Source organism: Pygocentrus nattereri, chromosome 11 (genome assembly GCF_015220715.1).
Source record: "Pygocentrus nattereri isolate fPygNat1 chromosome 11, fPygNat1.pri, whole genome shotgun sequence".
Lineage (NCBI taxonomy): Eukaryota > Metazoa > Chordata > Actinopteri > Characiformes > Serrasalmidae > Pygocentrus > Pygocentrus nattereri.
The window spans coordinates 29,016,783-29,039,177 of NC_051221.1; the positions used below are offsets into that span (position 1 = coordinate 29,016,783).

Sequence of the window (22,395 nt, forward strand, 5' to 3'; positions counted from 1 at the left end):
TTGAGAAGGACGCAACACAAAATTCACTGAAAAAATGTGAGCCTAAGGCAGTATTGATTTATTCAGGCACGATAAGCGAGCTATTCATTAACAGATAGGCTAAAAATATGAGATAACAAGAAAGGGGAATGTTTAACACTTTTTTTAATGCCAGATGTCTCAGACATTTGTACAAGTGTTCTCAGTGTATAGATAGATATAGATATATCGCAGCTGTCGGATAAAAACCTTTTTTTTCAGTTTTTGGCATAATTTGAAAATGCCTGTTGCTCTTTACATTGTTTGTCAAGCTTAGAGGAATCTTTGAATACAGCAGAAATTATTGCATTAATGTGCAATGCATGGACATCAAGGGCAGTGGATTCCTATGTCACTGTATCAGCGCATTATCTCACGTTCTCATTATCTCATTATCTCATGTTCTCCAACCTAGAGCAGTACAGGAATGTCATACTGGGACAAACATTGCAGATCTCCTGCAAAATATAGCACGTGTATGCAAAACTGCCAACAAAAACTAGATGGTTGTATTTGCAGTTGAAAGAAAGTAATAAATCTCAATTTGTTGCAATATATCTAAAATCGCAATAATATCGTATCGTGCATAAGTATCGTGATGATATCCTATCGTAGGGCCTTTAGCGGTTCCCACCCCTAAACACTACAAAATGGTCAAACACAAACTTCAAAATTCAGGAAGTTTCTAATCGTTGCTTTACTGCTGATATTTGCTTTCTTCGTTTGTCTGCTTAGCTCAAAGCACGCAGTCAGATTCGACTCCAGTGCGTAACTGTGATATAGACAGTGAATGAAGAAACTCCTCGCTGTACTAATGTCCTCTACATAATAGACGACTGAATTAATTCAAAGCTTTGTCAGTCGGGTAGAAACCAAAAGGCTATTCTTTTTTTTTACTATTGTTAGAAGTTCATCATTCTCGTGGCGTTTCCCTCGGCGTGCGGACGCCTCCGTTGTTAGGAGAAACGCTCTCATAACGGCGTGCATGGTTACAGCGAGGAGCCAATCAGAGTCCTCTCCGACATGATTGACGTGTGTGTGGTGTGAGCTCAGTGCGGGGGGCGGGACTACAAACAAGCAGGCAGGCTGAACTCGCACACAACAATCCGAGAGAGCGCTGCTATTGAATCAGGTACTTAAAATACTTGTGAGTTACAAAACTTACATTCGTGCTCATTGTGGCTTCTAGAGTAGCTTAGGTATGTGTTTCATTAGCTGTAGCTCGGGCGAGGTTTCTTTGTTTTGCTAGCAGTTTTTAACTTAACCTACAACGTTGGGTGGCTAACGTTAGCGTTTAGCTAGGTAGCCTGGACTTTCTGTTTTGCTGTTGTTATCCGCCCGCATAGAAAACACTGTTTTCTATTTCTATACTGTTCACTTTACTAGCTAATCGTTCACTTAATGAAGGGTTTGACGAGCTGGTGTACTGAGTGAGCTGTATTAAATCATAGTATATACTGTTATTTACTGCTGTGGCCCTTCTAGACGCTCCAGTGACAACGTTGAAGACTAAATTACACTGCATAAACAGTGCTTTAGTTCGGAACTGGAGTGAGTATGTATTTGTATGTGTTTGTCTGGACTACTGAGCTGCCTAACCATTGCCCTGTTGAGTTTTACTGTCATAAAAAGTAATATACCCCTATATATATTCCATACACCCCTAATGTTAGACTTCCATTGCCCGTGTCAGGGTTGTAGCTAACCAATGCAGTGCAGTAGCTAGATGTCTCTCAATAGGTTTAGCTATTATTAAGACAAGATTTCTAGTTAGACATATTGTCTTAATACATGTTTCTTGACCTCTCAGGCTTGTGATGTCAGCCCCTCAGTCTGCCTCTTCTAAAAGTTTTACCTCAACACCACTCAAAAGTAAATCTACTATCCCAAGGAGCATCCCTAGAAGCAAGAGCGTGGAGTCAACAGGCGACTCAACCTACTCCTTGCTCTCACCCATTTACCATGATAGCTTTGATTTTTCGGATGAAGATAATGAAGAAGCACCAAAACAGTATCAGCCTGCTGACAACTCCTCTCTCACAGTGCATGAAGATGGATTATCAGTCAGTCCAACCAGGTATATTTGTCTCAATTACTATGCAAGACACTTCTGTATTAATTAGCATAACACTGTCAGTTGCAAGAATTTCAGTGCCAGAAAGCAATATTTTTTGAGTTTTGTATTTTCAGGAATGAGACACTGGAGTCACTTCATGCACAAGATGCTTCTACCGGAACATTAAACCTGAGTGCATGGGAACAGTGGGTTGTGAGCAAAGCTAAAGAGGAACGGATGAAAATGCAACAAAAAGCCTTAGAAGTATGTTCTTCCATTGAGATCACTGACAACAGTATGGTCATTCAGTCCTTTTCTACAGTTTTTATGTAATGCTGAAAACCTGACTCGTAATAGAAATGGTGTTTTGTTGTATAAAATGGTTTAAACAATCTTTTGTCACCCAATAGATAACCAAACACAGGTGCCATCATAAATATTTCACTTTATCACAAACCTGTAAAATAACCTAAACATTGTATTTCAGCAAGAAGCTTTAAAAGAAAAGGAGGCCAAAGAAGAAAAGGAACAACAGAGGAAAAAGGCAGTGAGTGTGTGTAAAATTCAAGAGTGGCTCCAAATGAAAAAGGAACAGGTAGTTTTCTTTTTCACATCTTATAATTTAAAGATAAATAAAGCATACCACAGGATCAGAGATGTGTAACTAATTTGTTATGCTACAATGAAAAATAAATCTGTTAATCTTTAAAGTTCCATGACATTTAATTATATTCCTAATGGAAGCTATCAAATTCTTCTTCACCAGGAAAAACAGGAAAAGCTTTGCAGGGAGTCCCAGAAGACTAAAAAAATGCTGTATGAAGAACAGAAACGGCTGGAAATCGAAAGAAAAGCCCAAGAAAAATATAAAGAGTGGCTTAGACAGAAAAAACAAGAGGAAATGGTGAGGAAGTTAAAGGAGCAGGTACGTTTATTAGATGCATCCAAAATTATTGCAAAATAAATTCTAAACAAAAAAAAATCAAGTATTACATTACATTTATTTTTAATTTTCATATGCCTAAAAGGAAGAAATAGCCAGAAGAGAAAAGGAGGAGAGAGAACGGAAAGAGAGGGCAGAGGAGATGTTTAAAGAATGGCTTAAAAACATAAAGGACAAAGACAGACAATGTCAGTCGTCAACATGTCCAGCTGGTGAGTGGGTTAAAAAATTCAGATAACTTAGATGTTTGCAGCAGTTACTGAGTTATTCAGTCTAACAGACTTTTAAGTACAGTTTGTGAAAATTACAGACTCAAATCATCACTATAATCTTCATGAATTTCAGAGTTTAGTCACTTGTCTGAACTTGTCTGCTTGTCTGAAGACATGAGACATTACAACACAGAAGGGAAACAGAGCCTTTGTTTTGCCCTCACTAAATGTAGGGATGGCATCACTGTTGGGAGGAATTACTGTTAACCTGGCTTGACATTTTACCCTGAAAGATAGTGTTTGAAGCTTGTATTACCTGACTCACTGATATTATGATGTCAAATTTTTCAAATACGTTTTTCTTGTTTTTAGGTGGCTATGACAATCTGAACTACCCTTCACCTACTTTTGTGAACCCTATCCCCTGGAAGCCCATTCACATTCCCCAGCAAAACAGAACACCCAGGAAGAACATGCCGCAGAAGAAGCAGCCAGGTCTACCAAAGTATCGATCAACTCCGTGCCTTAGTTACAAACCTAAAGACACTATTAGTTTTGCATGCAAAAGGAGGTGACATCCTGTGGTCAAAGGCAAACATTAGCCTTTACTCTGATTAAGGTGGATCAACTCAGAGGGCATTTGTCATTTTAGGGACTGGAGTTATGATGGGAGAAATATTTGTGGTTTATCTAGACAGTTATCTGCATATGTACAGTACACTCCTCCATGAACTGAACACTTACCATGATTTATGGTTCATACACCCTTTAGTTTTTCATGTTACTGATACACGTTACTCGCATCAATGAATGTCACAAATATGTTTAATAACTGTAGTTTTTTGGCAGAATGAATAGAGAGGTGTGATTAAGTAGTTTCATTTTTGAAAACTGTAATATTTTTCATTCAAAAATAAAACATTGTTTGGAAACGGTACCAATGATTGTGAACACTGTGTGATAGAAAAGTTGTGAACGTTACAAAGTCAAACTTGCTACTGAAAATATTACATATTACAGAAACCTATGTACGTGTCTAACATAGAAGCTGCTGGTGTTCTCAAAACAGTGGACTGACCACCCCAGAGTCCAGACCTCAATGTCACTGAGTGTGTTGGGGATTAATTGGATCATGAGACGCAGAAAATGCAACCAATTTCTGAGACTGAACTTCGGTGGTGTGGAAAAGCTTTATAAAACTAAAAGCAAGCCTCCTGTAATAAATGTAAGTTAACAAAGGCAAACACTTTAGTTGTTGAGGCTTCTGTGTCATTTTCTGTTAAATATGCCTTCTGCTCTTTTTCTGACCACCAGAAATACATTACTTGTAATTAATGGTTCTTTTGATTGCAGGTTAATTAAATGATGCATGAACTTTTGCACCATACTGTTTATCTAACAAAGCCAAAACAGAAACAGTAAGGGGCCTGTATTTGCCTCTCTCACTCTAATGTTTTGCATTCAGTTGTGTGTAACGTCAGCGTTCCAAGAAAGCAGGGAAAGAGCAGGCTTGTTGAAAGTGTGATAATAAGCATTGTCGTTAATGGGTCTTGATAGTTGTTTATATATACACGCACCATACATGGCTTACTCCTACACTTGTCTCACAAAGAATGTTGCACAAAGACATCTCTGTCTCAGCTTGCATGTTCTAAGCAGCCCATATTCAAGGGAGTCTAGTGAAAAACTAAAACCGTTCATGATTATAAGTTTTTATTTTTTTGGTTATTATCAAAAGAGAATTTGAGTGCATTATTGTTTTGCTCACTACCTAGCAGTGAAACTAGAGTTTAAAAATCTCATTCATTGCACAGCATTGACTAAATATCAGCTGTTAGATTTAGTCACCAAACGTACTTTTAGATTCCATTAGATTTCACTTTTTTCTGAATCTGTGTCTTTATTTGTAAAGTCATCTTGTGACGACACAAAAGGCTTCTGACTCAAAGACAGGGCTGAATGCCAGATGTGTTCTGCACACACTCATGTGTATTGTCCAGTGTCCGGCAGTGCCTTGTGGCTCTCTATGTTGACGCCAGGGCTGTGCGAGTGGGTGTATGTGGGTGGATGAATAGGAAGAGATGAGAAGGGGGCCTTGAATGTTCCTACACCCGCATCATCACAGCTTATTACCCAGAGAAACTCCTTACTGGACTAGAGGTAATGTAAAACGTACATTCTCTCTTTCAGCTGTTTAACACTGTGCTGCCATACTGTCAGGTTTTGTTCATTGGAATGAGTTTGGTGTGACTAATTTGGGAGTTGACAGACGGGAAGGGCAGCCAGACTGAATGGACAACTTTGGCTGCTCTGGATCTCCTGCAACGCTTTGGCTCAGTGCGTCAAAGAATTGAATGTACTTATGTAAACTGATCCTATGGTCGGCTTATAAGGACAGAAAGCTATTAGAGCGAGACTGAGCACGCTACAGCGAGTTATGTGTTTACATGTCGACCAAAGGTCACCTCTCAAGAACTTGAAAATGTGTGTGTGTATGTGTGCTATTGTGTGTTTATATTGCAGGATGTGCTGTATGACTGCTCTTTCAGGAATGGTAGACAGAGATTGGATAGTACATTTTCACCTGTTTTACATTACTTTGTTTTTGCATATCAAAAGGTGTTCTGCTCTGCTAGGAACCAAAATTTGCCTAAAACCCTTTCCAGGAGATGCAGTGGTGCAAGTGGGCAGGCAACTGGAAATCTCGCCTACAAGGACAGGTAAGAGGTGTGTTTGTGTACATTTTAGTCAGTGAGAAGGGGGAGAGGCAAAGCACAGGAGGAAGACAGCAATGCTCAATGATTATAATGTAGTTGCCAGACCAGTAATTCAAAGATCTGTTAGATATCTTGGTTTCTTTTAAATAATACTGAGTTTTTAACAGTCAGAGAGGGGCACTTAGTCCTGTGTATTGTCAGAATGATGGACATTGCATTCTAAACACTGATCAGTATAACAGAAAAGCCTTTCAGACATATCTAAGCAGAAACAGGGATTAGTGTGTGGAAGATCTTGGTGTGATACCCATCTCAGTGTTCATCATGACCACACAGTCCACAGGAGCCCAGGAAGAGGATGCCTGTGAGTTCCTCTTTAAAATCATCTTCCTTGGAGACAGCAACGTGGGAAAGACTTGTGTTATCCACAGCTTCAAGTCTGGGGAGTTCAGAGATATCCACAGCACTATTGGTGTAGACTTCACTGTGCATTCCATGGATATTGATGGCAAGAAAGTAAAGGTGAGTACACTGAATTGTTATTGTCACCAAGAAGCAGGTGAATCAGTATTTATGTTTTTCCAGATGCAAAGGTAATGATGTTATGATTGACAGTAGAATGACAAATACATGTAAAATAATCTTCAGTCACATTGTCTCAGTGAAATTTTTTCAAAGCACCAGTTAAAACTGAAATAAACCAGGCAAAACTAAAATGAATGAATGGGCAGGTGGGCATTTCTTGCAAACCTAAAATGTGTATGCTTCATATACAATTTTACATACAGTACTGTGCAAAAGTTAGAGACCACCCTTCATTTATTTCCAGTCAAAAAAGCCATACAAGTTATTTATTTTTCAAGAGATATTTCGGAGGAGATTAAATGTAACGTAATCCACTTGCATAAGGAAGAGAGAAAAGTAAAAAAATCATTAAAAGATACAGAGAGAAAGAAAATCCTATCATCTCTCTTGTGAGACCTGGTAGACAACCAGAACTGTCACCATCAGATAAACAGCACTTAAAGCTTTCATCTTTGAGAGAAAAAAAATCAAGCTCCCCTCTTACTTCAGATCTGAAAACATACACAGGTGTTTCTGTCCATCCTTCCACCCTGAGAAGACAATGCAGCACTATGAGTCTGAAAGGATGTGTAGCTGTCAAGAAATTGTTACTGAGAAAAGGAAACAAACAAAAATACAGAAAATCTGCAAAGCAAACAAAGAAGCTGCTGGTTTTCTCAGAACAGTGGACTGACCTCGCCAGTGGTCGCGAGTCCAGACCTCAACATCACTGAATGTGTTTGGGATTAATTGGAATCTGAGAAGTAAATACAAGCAAATTGTAAATGTAAACTTTGGAGGTGTGGAAAAACATCCCCTACAGCAAGTCTCTAAAAAAGAATGGAAGCTGTATAAAGGCAAAGTGTTAACGCATGAGGCACTGACAGTTGTTGAGGCTTCTGTGTAATCTTCAGTTAAATATATTTTTCCTGCTTTTATGTGAATGAAAAATGAATGTTGCATGTAACAGTCATTGTGACTGGAAATGACATAAATGAAGGGTGGTGTATGACTTCTACACAGTACTATATTCCTAATAAGTACTCTCTCGTTTATCTCTTATTTTATGTTCTTGGGTTATTAGATGTCATCTGATAATGTCTGATAAAGAGCATTCTGTCACATTTATGATCAAAGACCCCTATTTTGCATTAAAGACTAAACACTGACCTTGTTACAGACAGGCTGTTGCACTATTTTCCCAGAATGCAGACCATTTCCAGTTAGACTGTTACTCATTAAAGACCAAGCCCACAGAAATTTCCAGAATTTTTTTCCCCCAAGAAATTCTATTCCCCTAGCTGATCAGCAACCCTAATATGTTACTGTAAAATACTGTGAGTGCAAAATTCTGCAGAATTTCATTCCCAAACATAAATTTAATGCATTTTATTCTACAACATCTGTATAAAAAGTCTACGCCCTGTTGCAGATGCAGATATGGGACACGGCCGGACAGGAGCGTTTCCGCACCATCACTCAAAGTTACTATCGCAGTGCCCATGGGGCCATGATCGCCTATGACCTGACACGTCGCTCCACCTTTGACTCACTGCCTCATTGGATACAGGCTGTAGAGCAATATGGAGCTGCCAATGTAGTCTTCGTTCTTATAGGTATGTGCATGTGCTGATGACGTATTAAGATCCCTTTTAGAAAAAACAGCATGACCATGCTAGGGTGACCAACTAATCCAGAACCAGACCTTCACTAGCCAACATAAACAGCATAGACAAGCCTAGTGAAATTCCTGCTGGTCTGTCCTGTTTTTTCAGCAGAGATAATCCTTATAATTAGTGAATTCAGCTACTTTAAGCTCCCATTTCTGACACAGGTATTTAGTTTTACACACACAACTTGTGTAATATCCACAGAAAAGCATTTCCAATAGAATGGACTACTTTGGACCAGCCACACCTGAGCCCAAGGTCACCATGCACAATGGGAAATGTTGACTAGCGGGTTATAATGCCCTTAGATTTGGGCTGTGTAGCAGTGGAACTGTGTTCTCTGAAGTGGAGCTCCAACACTTTTGAGATGAGCTGGAGTGTCATTTATGATCCACAATTAATCATCCAACATCAGTCCCTGACCTGACTAATGCTCTTGCAGCTGAATGCAGTCAGACCCTCACAATGTTCCAACATCTAGTATCAAGACTTCCCAGAAGAAAAGAGACTGAAGAAAAGAGACTGCAGCAAAGGAGGCACAAACTCCCTATTAATACCCTTGATTACAGAAGAAATGTTGGATAAGCAGGTGTCTGCAAACCTTTGGACAAATGGTGCATCCTACATGGAATTGCTATGACTTTCAGGACTTTTTTGACCTTGAACAAATCAAAGTCAGTCATTCATTCCCACCAGAAATGATCAAATAAATAGGCGCCTCATCCTCCTCCTCTTTTCCTACTTTTTTCCTCAGGTAACAAGTGTGACCTGGCCCCTCAGAGGCAGGTACTCTTCGAAGATGCCTGTACACTGGCAGAACAGACAGGGGCCTTGGCAGCCTTGGAGACGTCTGCCAAAGAGAACCGCAACGTACAAGAGGCCTTTGAGCTTATGGCACGGGAGCTAATAGTGCGAAATGGATGCCTGGTTCATCAGGAAGTCCAATTAGACCCTCCAAATCCTCTCCTATATTATGACTCTCACCCAATAGATGAAGTGGAGTCTCTAAAGAAGAAGTCATGTGACTGCTAAAGTTGAGGGACCGTGCCTTTTCAGGAACTTCTTACTACTTGACTGACATTCACTAAGCCCATTAACTACATTAGTACTGGGAAAAGCCATCGGACATCTGCAACCAGGAGGAGAAATGTCTATAGATGCACTCCAGTGATAAAGACTTTGGTACTTTTTGCACGTACTGACAAAAACCAGACTGTCACATGTTGTAGTCAGTGCACAAGGAATCATATGTGCAGCCACATTTAACTTAACATTTAACTTATAAATTAACTTAAATTTCAGTTATGCTCCTCATGTTAACACAGGATGTAAAATAAAGTGAAAATTAGAAAAATGCAATGGTTTGTGACCAAGTATTTTCTATTACATTTATTTGGCATGAGAGCAAGCAAAGACAAATGTCAACTTTAAACACAGTGACTGGCAAAAAACAATTAAATAAAACAAAGGCAAATATTTATCAGATATGTTTTTCCCTTTTTAAAAGCAAACAAAAAACAAAAACATAGTATACTGCATTGCATGGCTGATCATAGGATATGTGACATGTTGCATACAATATTAAAAGCCTTTTTATCAAAAAATTTAAAATCCACAACCCTTCTATAAGACTTTCATTACTACAATGCTGAAACAACAGTAAACTTGATGCCTTAATTAAAAGACACACCACACAGATGAGTGGTTTCATATTAAATAGACTAGAACAGGCAAAACTGTTACATGACAGTTAAACAAAAAGCCTGCTCTTTAAGTTCCTTTCGTCTCACTTCCCCAACTAATATGGCTTCATTTAAACAGGATAAACTATAAAAAAATTCCAGTTCTACTAAAAATCCTAGTATTTGAATGTGTTATCCTATACTCTGTATTTGCTGTTACAGTTAAAAATTGTTCAAGTTCTTGCTTTAGCTGACCTAGAAGCATACTGCATTTCTTCATGTGCAAAGTTTGTCCTGCCCACCCCTCCAGTGTGTGAGGTAATCTATCTTGGTGGGCCTGAACAGCCTCCGGTTTACTCTAGAGGCCAGCCCTCTTGCTGGAAGACCAGCTCCACAGCCTCTAGTACATCATGAACCACATAGGAGGGCTGGGTCAGGTTTGGGTCAAAGCGAAAGTCCCGGTGCCCGTGGAAGATGCGCTGCTCTGTGACCGTCTGGTCAGGAGGAAGGTCCTGCTGATCTCGATTGTACACGCCTGTGCAGACCAGGATGGAACTACAGCCCTCTGGCAGACGATGCTCATATGACCCCCCAACCATCACCTTACCTGAGTTTTTAGCATCATCAACTGTTTCACACTGAATATCACCTGCTACCTGACTAGCCGAGCCTCCCTGAGCCTGCACCTGAGCCCTGGCATGGTGCATCGACTGTAGGTAGCGGTTATAAAGGTTTGCACCATAGATGTCAGCCATTGGGTTGTCCCTGTGTAAGACAGGTCTGTATTAGAGGTATGCATCAATAAAGGCCTATATGTTTAAGGATAAGTAAAACATTTATAACATAAAACACTAAAGAAACTGGCAAGATAAAAAAAGATTGTTACAAAAAGTAACTCACCCAATGGCATAAAGTCTCTGGACAGGTTCAGTCCAGCCCAGACTCTCTGCCTGCTGTCTAATCAGCAGCTCAGCATAGTTGTAAGTTACCACACTGGGCTTCCCAATCAGAGCCTCATACTGCAGGTCATAACCTGTGATCTTCTTATAGATGCTCTCCAGACAGACAAGGAACATTCCGTGACCAAATCTATAAAATAAACATAACAAATCTTTTGCGATTTGAAATGAGCATTAGTCCTAATGCAATACTCCTGTCTTCTATGTTCAATAGCATCATTAGCAAAGTGGCCATGGTTGTTATACACATGCTGTCAAAGACTACATTAATCAACCACAAAAGAAAAAAACCGACCGAGGGTTCTTTGCTTCTGCCATCCACAACAGGTCCATATTGCAGGCCAACACGGGGATATGTGGGTATTTAATTGAAGTCACAGTGTTTCCTGGCCTTCCATTAGTCAGGAGAACATCCACAATCAGCTGTAGATTAGTCTCCCACCTGATCGGCTCACCAAAGAGAACGACAGCTGAAAATGAAAACATTCAGTGAAACCATGTGGAACTGGACTTGCAGGCAATGACCTAATAATTAGGAGAAAGGGAAACTTTAGTGCATGTTGGTGCAAAGTAACAGCACTTACCCTCAATTTGTGGTAATTCCTTGGAAGGCGGAACCTGAAATATATTGTATCATATTACAATTTACACTCATGTAGGAAGAACACAGAAAAGAACCTGTCATTTAAATATATAAATATACCTCTGTGGCAAAAAATATCACTTTTGTTTTATATCTTAGACCAAAAAATGGTCTTCATATGAATCTAATCTAAAAATTGTAACTGTGGGTGAACTGTTCACAATTATTGGAAATGGAACTTACCACATCTTTGGGTCTGCGATTGTGATCCACCACGTCCAAAAGAGGGTAGGCCTCTCGCAGCATATCTATGGTGAGAGCATTTTGAAAACCCAAACTGGAGAGGAATTTGTTAAGGTCAACTGTGAAAAGATATGCCAACACTTTCAAAGATGAATTCTGTATTTTCTGATTGTCAGTGTTTACATGTTTCTGACTGTATCCTGCATAATTTCAAAAGACGCATATAAAGAGCACAAATGTACCTAAATGTTAGCTTAACTGTAAAACATTTCCAGCTGAGCTGTAGGATTTAATAACATTACCTCAACAAACATGACAAAACAATAACATTAAATTCATGTTCTGTTTTTCTTTCTTTGTGTAAAGAAAAATACATCCATTTGCCATTCAAGCAGCTATACAGTATGTGCAGCTCTTCACTTGTTGGACCTTAATAAAGGTGAGGGTCCTAGTTAAAAGTGCTGCAATAGCATAAGACTCCTATCTGTCAGCACATTTTGTACTGAGATGCTTTTGTAACATACAGAAGTTTAAGTGGATTGATGAGTGAAAATAAACAGCAATTTAGAGGATACTTATGCGCAACTTCCAAGACTGGCCCCTGACCAGACACCAACACACACATCTTATGGAACTGACTAAAGACCCGCAAAGGACTGTGGGACAACATGACCTGATCTGGTGACACCTTAAGGAAAAAAAACATTAACAGATTAATCAGGACAAAACATTTTGACAATCTGCAATTTGGGCTGCACTTGGCTCACTTGAACTGCGAGTTGCTTTGGATAAAAAGCAGCTGTCAAATTAATAAATGTGAATGTATGTAAATGAAACTCTTACCTCCACTTCTAGAAGATGAGACAATTGCTCAGCTTTGGTCTGCCGGACACAGTTCCCTGCATTGGTCACAAAAACCACAGGGACTTTATACTTTCCATTTCCATCCACCAGCTTCCTAAAGCACTGCTTAGCTGCTGGAATTGGAGTCCTTCCACGGACCAGGACCCCATCAATGTCGAAAAGTAGCCCAAATGAGTTGGGTCCACACTAAGAAGGTTTAAAGAAAAAAGATCTCAAAAATTGCTCAGATATTATAAAAAGAATAAAGCATATGATTACCATACCAAGTGATTAACAAGACAATGCTGGCAACTTGTTTAGAGGGTCAAAAACATTCAGCATGAGAAGGACTTTAAAGTCCCTAATAAAAGAGATCTATAGTGAAACTACAGGAATTCCTACATGACTCCTATCTTACAGCAAGTAAACAGGGCACTTTACAACCATTACAGACTACTTTAAGTTATAGTGTAAGAGTTGAATATACTGTGTATTATAATTACTATTATGCAACAGTATGTATAATTTTTTTTTTTTTAGCAAATCATTTTGTAAGGGATACTCTGATACAAGCGAACATAAATAAACAAACAGTCCTCATTAGAAGAGATGATTATTTACTTTAGTTTTATTTGTACTATGTCAAAGTACTGCATTAGGGGAGGAGGGGGAGAATCAGGTTAAAGACCATGAAATCGTCTAGTAGCCCTTCCCCAGCCAACTCCATCTAGCATGACTGACCGGTATCCCTGTAATTTTAGAGACGCTCACACTGACAACACAAAGCTGACCTGATGTGAACCGACTAGCAACGGGAGCCCTACACTAGCTTCAGAAGAGATTCACTATTGTTCCCGACTGTTAGCCACCACACCATACAGAAAACACACGACTGTCACAGCCAGTGAAGTACTTTCAGTCGAAATCCACTCACGCTGCTGTTGAAACGGCGGATCTGCGGGGCTGCGGCGGTTAGCGGTGTTTTCCTGAGTCGCAAAGCTCTCCATCCCAGTTTAAGCACGTTGAACCGAGGAATGAACTCTGCCATCCTGTCGCTGTTGAGTGATATGCTGTAATACAACGCAGTAAACACCTCACAGTGTCCTGAGAGCGATCCTTCATCGGTTTACCCGTTGACCGATAGCTGGTCTGGCTATCCAGCGTTAGCATAACATCGTTCATGAAAGTGTGAAGTCCTCTGGAAACCAATAGCTTAACACCGCCGTGATGTTACTGTAGAAACCGAGCGACGGTCCTGATAGAAGTATTACTTGTCTTTGATATGATAAAAGATAAGATAACAAATATACAGACAGAATAAAAACAAGTATATGTCAAACAAAAAAACCGAGCTTTTCCGCCGGCCGGCTACCTCAACCCCAGCCAGAGACTTCTCGCTGTGTGTTTGCGCATAAGCTGCGCATCGTTGACGCCGTGTTGACCCCCAGTAACGCCTTCCGTTCCCAAGCAAACTAGCAAACAAAAGCACGACTTTCAGTCCTGTTTAAGGTAAAAGAAACGATGGAAGCCTTTTACACATTTTACTTAGGGAATTGTAAAACACACATATTGATAAATAATCGTCCGTTCAATTGGTCTACATGCCAGAAAGCCTAGTTTGCTGTAGAGCCCTATCTCGCTGGAAGCCGAGCGTTTCTAGCTAGGTTAGCGTAGCTAGTTAGCAAACACACTATGCCTATAACTGTAATGATCCGTGTTCAAAGTGCAGGTTGGTCAGAGTTCAGTAACTAGCCTTTAATCACACAGATCACAGCCGTATCTTCTACATGCTCGTCCAGCTGGTTATCCTGCGCTGCTCTTCTTGCTCATCTTCTGTCCGTTCAAATTTCCCTCCGTCACCGTGGAGCTTCCTGACCACCGCCGCTCAACAAGTGGTCCTTAATGTTACATGTCCAGTTTAATTATGTGGTCTAATCTGGGCTGTTTTATGATGCTACATCACATATATGTTATCTGATGCTTTATCATGCAGAACCTGGTATATTATACATTCTAGCTAATTCAATTGCTCGTTGTGTATCTTACTTTATTGCTAACCAGGAATATCAAATTCAGATCGTATTTATTTTGCTGTGTTAGCTACTTTTAATACTTTTGGTGTGCGTCAAACTTGTTGCTGATTGAAAAATTGACCTGCTTTTTGCAGGTATTAAACAGTGAGATGGACTCTCCTTCCCAGCGTATCAGAGAGGGGTAGGTGTTTTTGTCTTCAGTCCAAACACAATTCTGTAGCCTGGTCTCTCCTCTGACACACTTCACGCAAATGTAACTGAGGAGGTCACTAAGCAGGAATTTTTAACAAATGTCAAATACGTCATCTAACTTGTTTTTGGTTGAATGAGAAATTCTGCCTTGTTCCGTTATTATAGTTATTTTGTGCTATATATGCTTAAATGATTTCAGAACAATTAAGTTGCAGCCTCATTTTTAAAAATAGTGGCTCTTAGCCCAGTCCTCAAATCACCCAGAATGGTCCGCATTTTTTCTTCATCCTCTTGTGTGGCACGTGGGATTGGAGCAATAATGTGGGCTGTCCGGGGGCCAACAGTAGGAACAATAAGGATCTATAGTAAAATCACAGCAAACGGTTTTACATAGTATTTTTTATGTACAGAATTATAAGATGCACATGTCGGTCTGTTCTAAAACACCATGGGAAGAGTTGTAGGGCTCTGGCACTTATAAAACTAACAAGTCCATAAACAGCACTACTTTTATACCTTGAATTGAGGCATTATTGTAGAAATACATCAAACTTTGTTCGGCTGATAAAGTACATAAAATCAGAGCTGGAGTATTCCAAGACAATAAAGCGTTTTGAGTTGTAATCACATAAGAAAGACCCCAGGGTTATTTGCAATTAACTCATTTTTATCCAAGATAGAGGCTTTTGTTGGCATATATGTATAATATAGTTCAAGACCATCACTCTTTGACCAGTTCTCTTTCATATTTGCCTTTAAACAAACTTGTGTCAAAGGTAGATTTAAGATTTTATTAAGTGTTTCCTCCATTTCAAAATACAAATAATATATTGGGACCTATCTCCTTTGCCTGTTTCTTTAATCCTCTCTGGGAATTAGCTGTGAGGCCAGGCAGGAGGCGGACTCCCCACTGCCCCCCATTTCAGAGCGCCTGGCCTATCTGCGTCCATCTCGCGAACTGCTGGAGTTCTATAGGCAGAAAGTGGCCCAGTTTGATGGAGAACACGATGACCTGCTGCAGCTGCTAGAAAAGTACAGGAGCACTACAGAGGACCAGGTAGGCCACCATTATCAGAACAGAGTGTATATGTTAGGATATATGTCTTGAAATTGATATGTGTATGTGGATTTCTTGCACTGTGAACTGCAGTATTTATTGAGTGTGTGTTTGTGCAAGTAAAACTGTGTTTCTGTAGCACAAGCTGCAGTGGGAGGTGCGTCAGCGAGAAGAGGAGATAGCAGAGCTGCAAAAAGCTCTGAGTGACATGCAGGTCTACCTTTTCCAAGAGCGAGAGCAGGCTCTCCGTCTGTATGCAGAAAATGACCGCCTAAAGATCAAGTGAGAATTTTCTGCTTTTGTCAGTCAGAGATACACTTGATATATGTGACACACTAATTTGTTCAAGATTTGGCTTGTTCTGCATCCACAAGCGGCATTAAACTGTGCAGTGGATCACCACTTTTCCACCCTCACTGCATATAAAGTAATGCAGACAAAATGAAAGTTTTAACACTGTAGGCTTTCTGCCCAGGGAACTTGAAGATCGGAAGAAGATTCAGCACCTCTTAGCCCTTGTGGGTCCAGATGCAGGCGAAATCACCTATTTTCACAAAGAGCCTCCACACATGGTTAGAAAATATTGTGAAAGTCTTTATTTTTTTACAAAAGTTAAAAGACAGCAATATAGATTTGCTTCCTGTGCAACTTTTTCTTAGGTCACAATTCCTCAAAAGAAGCTCCAGCCCAGAACCCAGGATTATGGAAAAGTAGCAAAACCAAAGCCTGGATCAGTAAAAGGTAAATCCATTTATGTATCAGATTACATCCCAGACTCCTTAAATCCTGATGAAAATCCATGGAGTTCAGTTCTTATCTCTACTAATCAGCTTATCTGTTGAGATTAATTTGGCCTGCTGCTCTAGTATTTGCCTCAGTTCACCATTTTGTTTTGTTGTCATGTAGAGGGGAGCAAGAAGACGTCCAAGGATGGAGGAAACAGCACATGCTCAGAGCAGTACAGGAAAGATAACCAGACACTGTTGCTACAGGTGTGTATAAAGGTCTCTTGATGTCTAATAGAAGAATGATTTGTATTAGAAAATTGCAGCCTTCAATTTATGCACTCTATTTTTAAGACAAAATATCCCAGGTATGATCTGCATGCTAAGCCTGTGTTTGTCAGGTGGAGGCGCTACAGGCACAGTTGGAAGAGCAAACTCGGCTGGCTAAAGAGCAAGTGGAGGCCCTGCTGGAGGACAGGCGAATTCACATGGAGGAGGGACAGGTCCAGCATCAGAGAGACCAGGAGAGAATCACTGCCCTCACTGAGAAGTAGCTCCTTCTTTCTAAAAAATATTTGTGCTCACTTTGTTTGTCACGTGTTGATCCCTATGACTAAGTCATTGTAATATGCCTCATGTTTTAAAGGCTTTGACCAATTTACTAAATATTCACAAAATTACACATTTAGGAGCAGTACATCAGTATAATCTCATCTGAGACTTTGTGTCTTAAAAAATGATCTGTCTTGAATATGTCTTGCTCATTGAATTTTGCTTACCATCCTCTATCTCCCATCCAGACTTCAGCGCACACAGAACCTCCTCTATGTGAGCACCAGGGATATCCTGCAGCTCAAGTTTGAAAGCCGAGGGCATGAAAAGAGCTGGATGGTGGAGAAGGACAGGCTGCTGAGAGAGCTGGACGCCTGCCAAGAGAGGCTAAGGGAATCACACAAATTCCCAGATCAGCCAGGACCCTCTGCAGCCCCCTTGCTTCTCACCCAGCCTGCACCAGAGAGCAACCAGATGCATCGAGAGGAGATCAGGGTAAGAACAGAAAAGAACTGTGCTCTCTTGCCCTCCACTGGATTATTCTCCCTATAAATCATGGAACTTTCTGTGCAGTTCATGACTTTATAACCCCGCCTCTGAGTGTTTGACATTGCAGCATTAGCAAAATCCCTATAAAGTAAATACAGCAAACAAATCAACTGTAGAACCAATGTTGTAACATTGTTGATGTCAGTAATTGACCTTATATGCTCTCATGTCTCTTACATAGGCACTACAAGAGGAGCTAAAGCAAGTCCATAAGTTGGCAGACATGTACAGAGAACAGTGTGTTGGTCTGGAGACAGATCTGGCGCAAATCCGAGAGGAAGGAGATGTAGGCAGAGAGATCTTTAAAGTAAGCTGCTTTTAAAACCTACTTTGGTCAAATGTGAAGACGTGGTACTTGTTATGTGTGGTGATTTTAGGTGATTTGCATGTCATATGTATTTGGTTTCTGTTTGTAGGAGCGCTCAGACAAAATGGCCAAGCGTCTTCAGTTAATGACCCAGCGTTATGAGGCTTTGGAAAAGAGACGTGCTATGGAGGTGGAAGGTTTCAAGACTGATATAAAACATCTGCGACAGAAGCTTAAAGATGTGGAGAAACAGCTCTTTAAGGTGCTCAACCAACTTGAAATTAGTCAGTTCTCATGAAGACAATTAGTTAAACTACAGCAAAGTAACTGGATAATATATTTTTTAAATGGTTATTTTAAGTAGCTTGCTATTAGGTAAAAAAAAAGAAATAGACCGACTAATAGCTGAGGTGGTAGTTTCACAACTTCTGACAAATAAGTACAAATGAGCGTAAACATATAATTACAAGAAAATCTAGTAGACATTTTGAAGTAGGCTTTGTCTGAGGAGTTTGTTTATCCATTTATGTGTCCAACAGAACATGTGACGGGGAGAGTCATTTTTCTTTTTTTTTATACATTTAAATAGACAAAAAATAAGATTTTAAGGTTGTTTCACCTCATGACAGCAGGAGGTTTAAGTTTAGCAGAAAGCACTTATCAGTTTCTTTTGTTTTTAGGTGACTCTTAATGTGGGACCTGATCAAGACCTGGCCATCCTACATGAAGTCCGACAGTCAAATGCTCGTACCAAGAAAATCCAGGGGGAACTAAAAACCCTAAAAGCAAAGATATATGGACTGGAAAATGAGCTGAGATTCAGCTGATTTCTGAAGTGTGAAGAACTTTCAAGTTCTTTAATAAGTAAATTATATTAGATTTAAAATGAAATGTTCCCTTTCATCAAGGTGACAGTTATGTTAGAGGTACGTTATGCCTTTTGTTAGTGATGGTCCTCAGTCAAATCATTAGTGCACAATGTCTGCATCTCACACTGAGGACTAAAGCTATGCAGATGGGAGGTATTTTAAGTGCAGTAATCTGAGGGTGTTTATATTTTGTTAATGTCCAAATGCTAGCAGCATTGGCATTAGTGGAAAATTGTGTGGCATGTTGCATTGCTGTCATTTAAATGAGACTGTATATATTCATTTCTAAGGATGATTTTAAATAAAGGGAATTTTGTTTTTACTGGTACATTCCAGACTTGGTCTGAAAAGTGTGTTTGGGGCATCAAATTCATTTAACTTCCATTCAGGAGTATATTTTCTGCGTCCATTTCTGCAATGCATTTACTTCCTGTTGCATTTTGTATCTAAAATATCAAAACAGCATAGCATACTTAATATATAAACCATGAAAATGCACATTTAAAAATAGATGTGGAAGAGAAGCAGAGAAACATCACCTTCAGAGTAGCGCTGTCACCCTTCTCTGAATTGTCCAGGTTTTTAGGTGCCTATCCAGAAATAAAATAATTCCAAATGAAAAAAAAAGAAATCCAGTAAAACCATTTGCATGCAGAGAAATTCAGATTACCTTTGACATAGGCACTATTGTTTTGGCAAGGTGCACTGTTGGCACTGCACTGCAGTGTTGATAACTGAGAGCATTAGGTACTGCAACTGACAGCTACCTGTTCACTTAAATTAGTGAAAAATCAAGACACTGATTTGAGTGTCCAGGAATTTTACAGAGCTGAGGTGGCAACGCTGCTTGAGATCACACTGTTACACACTAATCAATGATGCATGTTCTAAAACTTTTTTTGACCAGTGAGGTAACTGAAAACCAGATATGAGACATTCAGCACAGATAAGGCATTTGTTGCTATCAAACCTGTTGGAACAGCACCAGTCTGAGGATGAGTGTTCATCAAATGAACTCTGCCTGTATGTAGTTAGGTCCTCCAATAAGCATGAAAGTTTCATGCTTTCAGTTGTTAAGATTAGAGAATGATTTTGCTATAATATGAATTTTGTGCTCACTATCTTTGCTGATTTTTTATGACCACAGTTCATTAATGTAATTCTACAGTTATCTGGGATTCATTCTTTCGAGTCCATGGCAATGGTCACCAACCTTCTTTCTAGAGATTTTCCTTGTAGTTCCTTGTACTGTAGTTCACACTTGCATCTAACATGCTGCCCCTCCCCTCACTCAACAATAATGTGCCTAATCTAACCAATCAAGGACTTTTGAAGAAGTTAATTAGCTGGATCAAGTGTGGCAGATTGTGGTTAGAACTAGATTTCACAGGAATGTAGATCTCTAGGAACATGGCTTGTGACCACTGGTCTGTGGCCTTCATGTCATAGATCATTTTTATCTGTTTTTTCCTCTTCTTTGTCTTGCCTTTATAATTTTTAAAATTGTATGTGTGTGGTAGAGTGACCATGTGTGGTGGATGAGACAAGGCTTCAGCATAAACTTCAGGGGGATGCAGAAGTGAGGATCCATCAAATCTTTTCAATTTATTAAAGTTTACAAAAAAAATAAGGGACAGAAAAAACACAAAAAAAGGAAATACTTTAAACAATCGCTCGGCTTCTCACAGCCTCTAGATTACCCTCTGTTCTCTGAGCCCGCATGCTAGGTCCTGTCACCATCCAAACTGTCTTTTTCTGTGGTCTGTGCCCTGCTGCCTTAATACCTCCCCCCTCTCTGAAACATACCGTCCTAAGGGGTTATAAGACAAAAGAAGCATTAAAATCGGTACACCATATACATTAAGTATCAAAGACACAGTTACTTTAGATTTCTATAAATGCATGCAGCGTAATCCACTAGTCAGTTCTCTTTATTCTTTCAACAAAAACTGCTGATGGAGAATTCCCCCCCCCCCAAGAGGTTGATCAGGTAAGTAAGATTATGTCCACCAATGATTTCTTACAGGTGTGAGCATTCCTTCCAAAGCTAGCTTAAGCGTCTCATCTAAAGGCGTGGGGCAGTTGTAACTATGGTGATGTGTCTGGTACCTTGACATCATCATATTGTGGTACAAGGTTTGTCTTTGTGATCTTTTTTGAATGAGCATGTAAACATCCAATTATGTATGTAGCTGTTAAAGAGGCAAAATCCAACTTGGCCTCAGTAGACTGTGAATGACACACTATGACCAATCTGTACAATGAAAAGAGTCAGGGCCCCCCCTTCAGTCCTATGAGGCTCCATCTGTTTTCTGGTCATAGCTAGGGCTAAGTTTTATCATTGATGAGTTTAGGGATGACAGTGAGACCACTGTGGAAGTCACAAAGATCAGACATTACTCAGTAACTAATCTTATGACAAGGATTGCGAAGCGAAGCTCTTGTAACATCCTTAGAACTTAATTCATATGTTCAGTGTGCTCATTTCCTGCTTTTGTTTGGAGGTGACAGCCTCTACATTTTCCAAATGGGTAGACACCATCAATGGTAAGATACTCATCATGTAGCCTGAAATGTTTCTTGCCTGCAGCATTGGTGATGCGGGTCATCTAAGAAGTAGATCAAGCTGTTTCAATAAGGAGAGGTTCAGCAATATGGATACATTCGTTTGGTACATTTTACAGAATTATTTCTTTACATCAAGTAGAACTACATTACATTCACTCACCCAACCAAATAATTGAATTCAGGTGTTCCAATCACTTCCATGGCTACAGGTGTATAAATTCAAGTACCTAGGCATGCAGACTGCTTCTACAAACATTTGTAAAAGAATGGGTCGCTCTCAGGAGCTCAGTGAATTCCAGCGTGGTACCGTGATAGGATGCCACCTATGCAACAAGTCAAGCCATGAAATTTCCTCACTACTAAATATTCCACCGTCAACTGTCAGTGGCGTTATAACAAAGTGAAAGAGATTGGGAACGACAGCAACTCAGCCACAAAGTGGTAGGCCATGTAAAATGACAGATGGGGTCAGTGGATCCTGAAGGAGTCAATCACTACAGACCTCTAAACTTCATAAACTCCTAACCCTTGTGGAAAGCCTTCCCAGAAGAGTTGAAGCTGTTATAGCTGCAAAGGGTGGGCCGACATCATATTAAACCCTATGGATTAAGAATGGGATATCACTCAAGTTCATATGTGTGTGAAGGTAGACCAGTGAATACTTTTGGAAATATAGTGTATCGTGAAATTTAGTTTTATTTCTTAAACGTCTGATTTCTTCAGCAGTTGGGAATTCTTTGTCACAAGGTCTTGTTTTCCAGCAATGTCTCAATAATGAAAAGTGTCCGAGAACATTTTTTCACATTCTTCAGTACCTGAATAGTCTCTCTCTTTAGTCTTTATAACAATTTTCAGTCTTAAGCCACACTAAAAATACTGATTACAAAAAAACTTGGATGCCTTATTTAAACAGTCATACAATCTAGACTCAAACAAACAGAATGAATAACAGCTGTTTTACAAGCCCCACCTCATGCCACACTGCTACCCCCTTTTACATCTATATACTTTATAGCAAGGTAAGACTGTAATAAGAACACCTTTCAAACAGAC

At 39.7% G+C, this 22,395-nt stretch overlaps 4 protein-coding genes across 10 annotated transcripts; 3 read left to right on the forward strand and 1 right to left on the reverse strand.

The window, feature by feature from the left end:
* Nucleotides 1-748: 748 nt before the first annotated feature.
* zgc:153293 (uncharacterized protein LOC555710 homolog) lies at nt 749-4,166 on the forward strand. Of its 3 annotated transcripts, XM_017699298.2 has the most exons (8): nt 750-1,150; nt 1,504-1,569; nt 1,829-2,095; nt 2,209-2,338; nt 2,562-2,669; nt 2,841-2,999; nt 3,103-3,229; nt 3,602-4,166. In XM_017699298.2, the coding sequence occupies exons 3-8, from the start codon at nt 1,836-1,838 to the stop codon at nt 3,802-3,804; spliced, it is 987 nt and encodes a 328-aa protein (XP_017554787.1). In that variant the 5' UTR covers nt 750-1,150; nt 1,504-1,569; nt 1,829-1,835; the 3' UTR covers nt 3,805-4,166. The 3 variants fall into 3 exon arrangements, with proteins under 3 accessions (XP_017554788.1, XP_017554787.1, XP_017554786.1); XM_017699299.2 differs by lacking the exon at nt 1,504-1,569 and having other exon boundaries at nt 749-1,165; XM_017699297.2 differs by lacking the exon at nt 1,504-1,569 and having other exon boundaries at nt 753-1,150.
* Nucleotides 4,167-5,219: 1,053 nt separating this feature from the next.
* Nucleotides 5,220-9,539, forward strand: LOC108428426 (ras-related protein Rab-19). The gene is made up of 5 exons (XM_017699425.2): nt 5,220-5,389; nt 5,849-5,949; nt 6,283-6,468; nt 7,943-8,126; nt 8,935-9,539. Exons 2-5 carry the CDS (start codon nt 5,899-5,901, stop codon nt 9,210-9,212), a joined length of 699 nt encoding a protein of 232 aa, XP_017554914.1. The 5' UTR covers nt 5,220-5,389; nt 5,849-5,898; the 3' UTR covers nt 9,213-9,539.
* A 3-nt stretch (nt 9,540-9,542) lies between these two features.
* On the reverse strand, nt 9,543-13,978 carry hdhd5 (haloacid dehalogenase like hydrolase domain containing 5). The gene is made up of 8 exons (XM_017699424.2): nt 13,425-13,978; nt 12,491-12,697; nt 12,223-12,335; nt 11,648-11,741; nt 11,406-11,439; nt 11,117-11,291; nt 10,763-10,951; nt 9,543-10,627 (listed from the first exon to the last, which is right to left on the reverse strand). The coding sequence occupies exons 1-8, from the start codon at nt 13,536-13,538 to the stop codon at nt 10,216-10,218; spliced, it is 1,338 nt and encodes a 445-aa protein (XP_017554913.1). The 5' UTR covers nt 13,539-13,978; the 3' UTR covers nt 9,543-10,215.
* ccdc77 (coiled-coil domain containing 77) lies at nt 13,918-19,109 on the forward strand. Of its 5 annotated transcripts, none has more exons than XM_017699422.2 (12): nt 13,918-13,999; nt 14,658-14,704; nt 15,595-15,772; nt 15,912-16,054; nt 16,248-16,344; nt 16,432-16,513; nt 16,679-16,764; nt 16,899-17,047; nt 17,298-17,544; nt 17,780-17,905; nt 18,015-18,167; nt 18,586-19,109. In XM_017699422.2, the coding sequence occupies exons 2-12, from the start codon at nt 14,673-14,675 to the stop codon at nt 18,730-18,732; spliced, it is 1,440 nt and encodes a 479-aa protein (XP_017554911.1). In that variant the 5' UTR covers nt 13,918-13,999; nt 14,658-14,672; the 3' UTR covers nt 18,733-19,109. The 5 variants fall into 5 exon arrangements, with proteins under 5 accessions (XP_017554911.1, XP_017554908.1, XP_017554909.1 ...); XM_017699419.2 differs by lacking the exon at nt 13,918-13,999 and adding an exon at nt 14,071-14,394; XM_017699420.2 differs by lacking the exon at nt 13,918-13,999 and adding an exon at nt 14,071-14,385.
* Nucleotides 19,110-22,395: the final 3,286 nt, after the last annotated feature.

Bases quoted from the DNA above. Each gene is read 5' to 3' on its own strand.
- zgc:153293 (XM_017699299.2), top strand. From the start codon at position 1,836: ATGTCAGCCCCTCAGTCTGCCTCTTCTAAAAGTTTTACCTCAACACCA. The intron at 2,670-2,840 runs GTAGTTTTCTTT...CTTCTTCACCAG, and splicing joins TCCAAATGAAAAAGGAACAG to GAAAAACAGGAAAAGCTTTG. The intron at 3,230-3,601 runs GTGAGTGGGTTA...TCTTGTTTTTAG, and splicing joins GTCGTCAACATGTCCAGCTG to GTGGCTATGACAATCTGAAC.
- LOC108428426 (XM_017699425.2), top strand. From the start codon at position 5,899: ATGCAGTGGTGCAAGTGGGCAGGCAACTGGAAATCTCGCCTACAAGGA. The intron at 5,950-6,282 runs GTAAGAGGTGTG...ATGACCACACAG, and splicing joins AATCTCGCCTACAAGGACAG to TCCACAGGAGCCCAGGAAGA. The intron at 8,127-8,934 runs GTATGTGCATGT...TTTTTTCCTCAG, and splicing joins TGTAGTCTTCGTTCTTATAG to GTAACAAGTGTGACCTGGCC.
- hdhd5 (XM_017699424.2), bottom strand. From the start codon at position 13,538: ATGGCAGAGTTCATTCCTCGGTTCAACGTGCTTAAACTGGGATGGAGA. The intron at 12,336-12,490 runs GTAAGAGTTTCA...TTTTTCCTTAAG, and splicing joins CTCATCTTCTAGAAGTGGAG to GTGTCACCAGATCAGGTCAT. The intron at 10,952-11,116 runs GTCGGTTTTTTT...TTTATTTTATAG, and splicing joins GCAGAAGCAAAGAACCCTCG to ATTTGGTCACGGAATGTTCC.
- ccdc77 (XM_017699419.2), top strand. From the start codon at position 14,278: ATGCTCGTCCAGCTGGTTATCCTGCGCTGCTCTTCTTGCTCATCTTCT. The intron at 17,906-18,014 runs GTAAGCTGCTTT...TTCTGTTTGTAG, and splicing joins TAGGCAGAGAGATCTTTAAA to GAGCGCTCAGACAAAATGGC. The intron at 18,168-18,585 runs GTGCTCAACCAA...TTTTGTTTTTAG, and splicing joins TGGAGAAACAGCTCTTTAAG to GTGACTCTTAATGTGGGACC.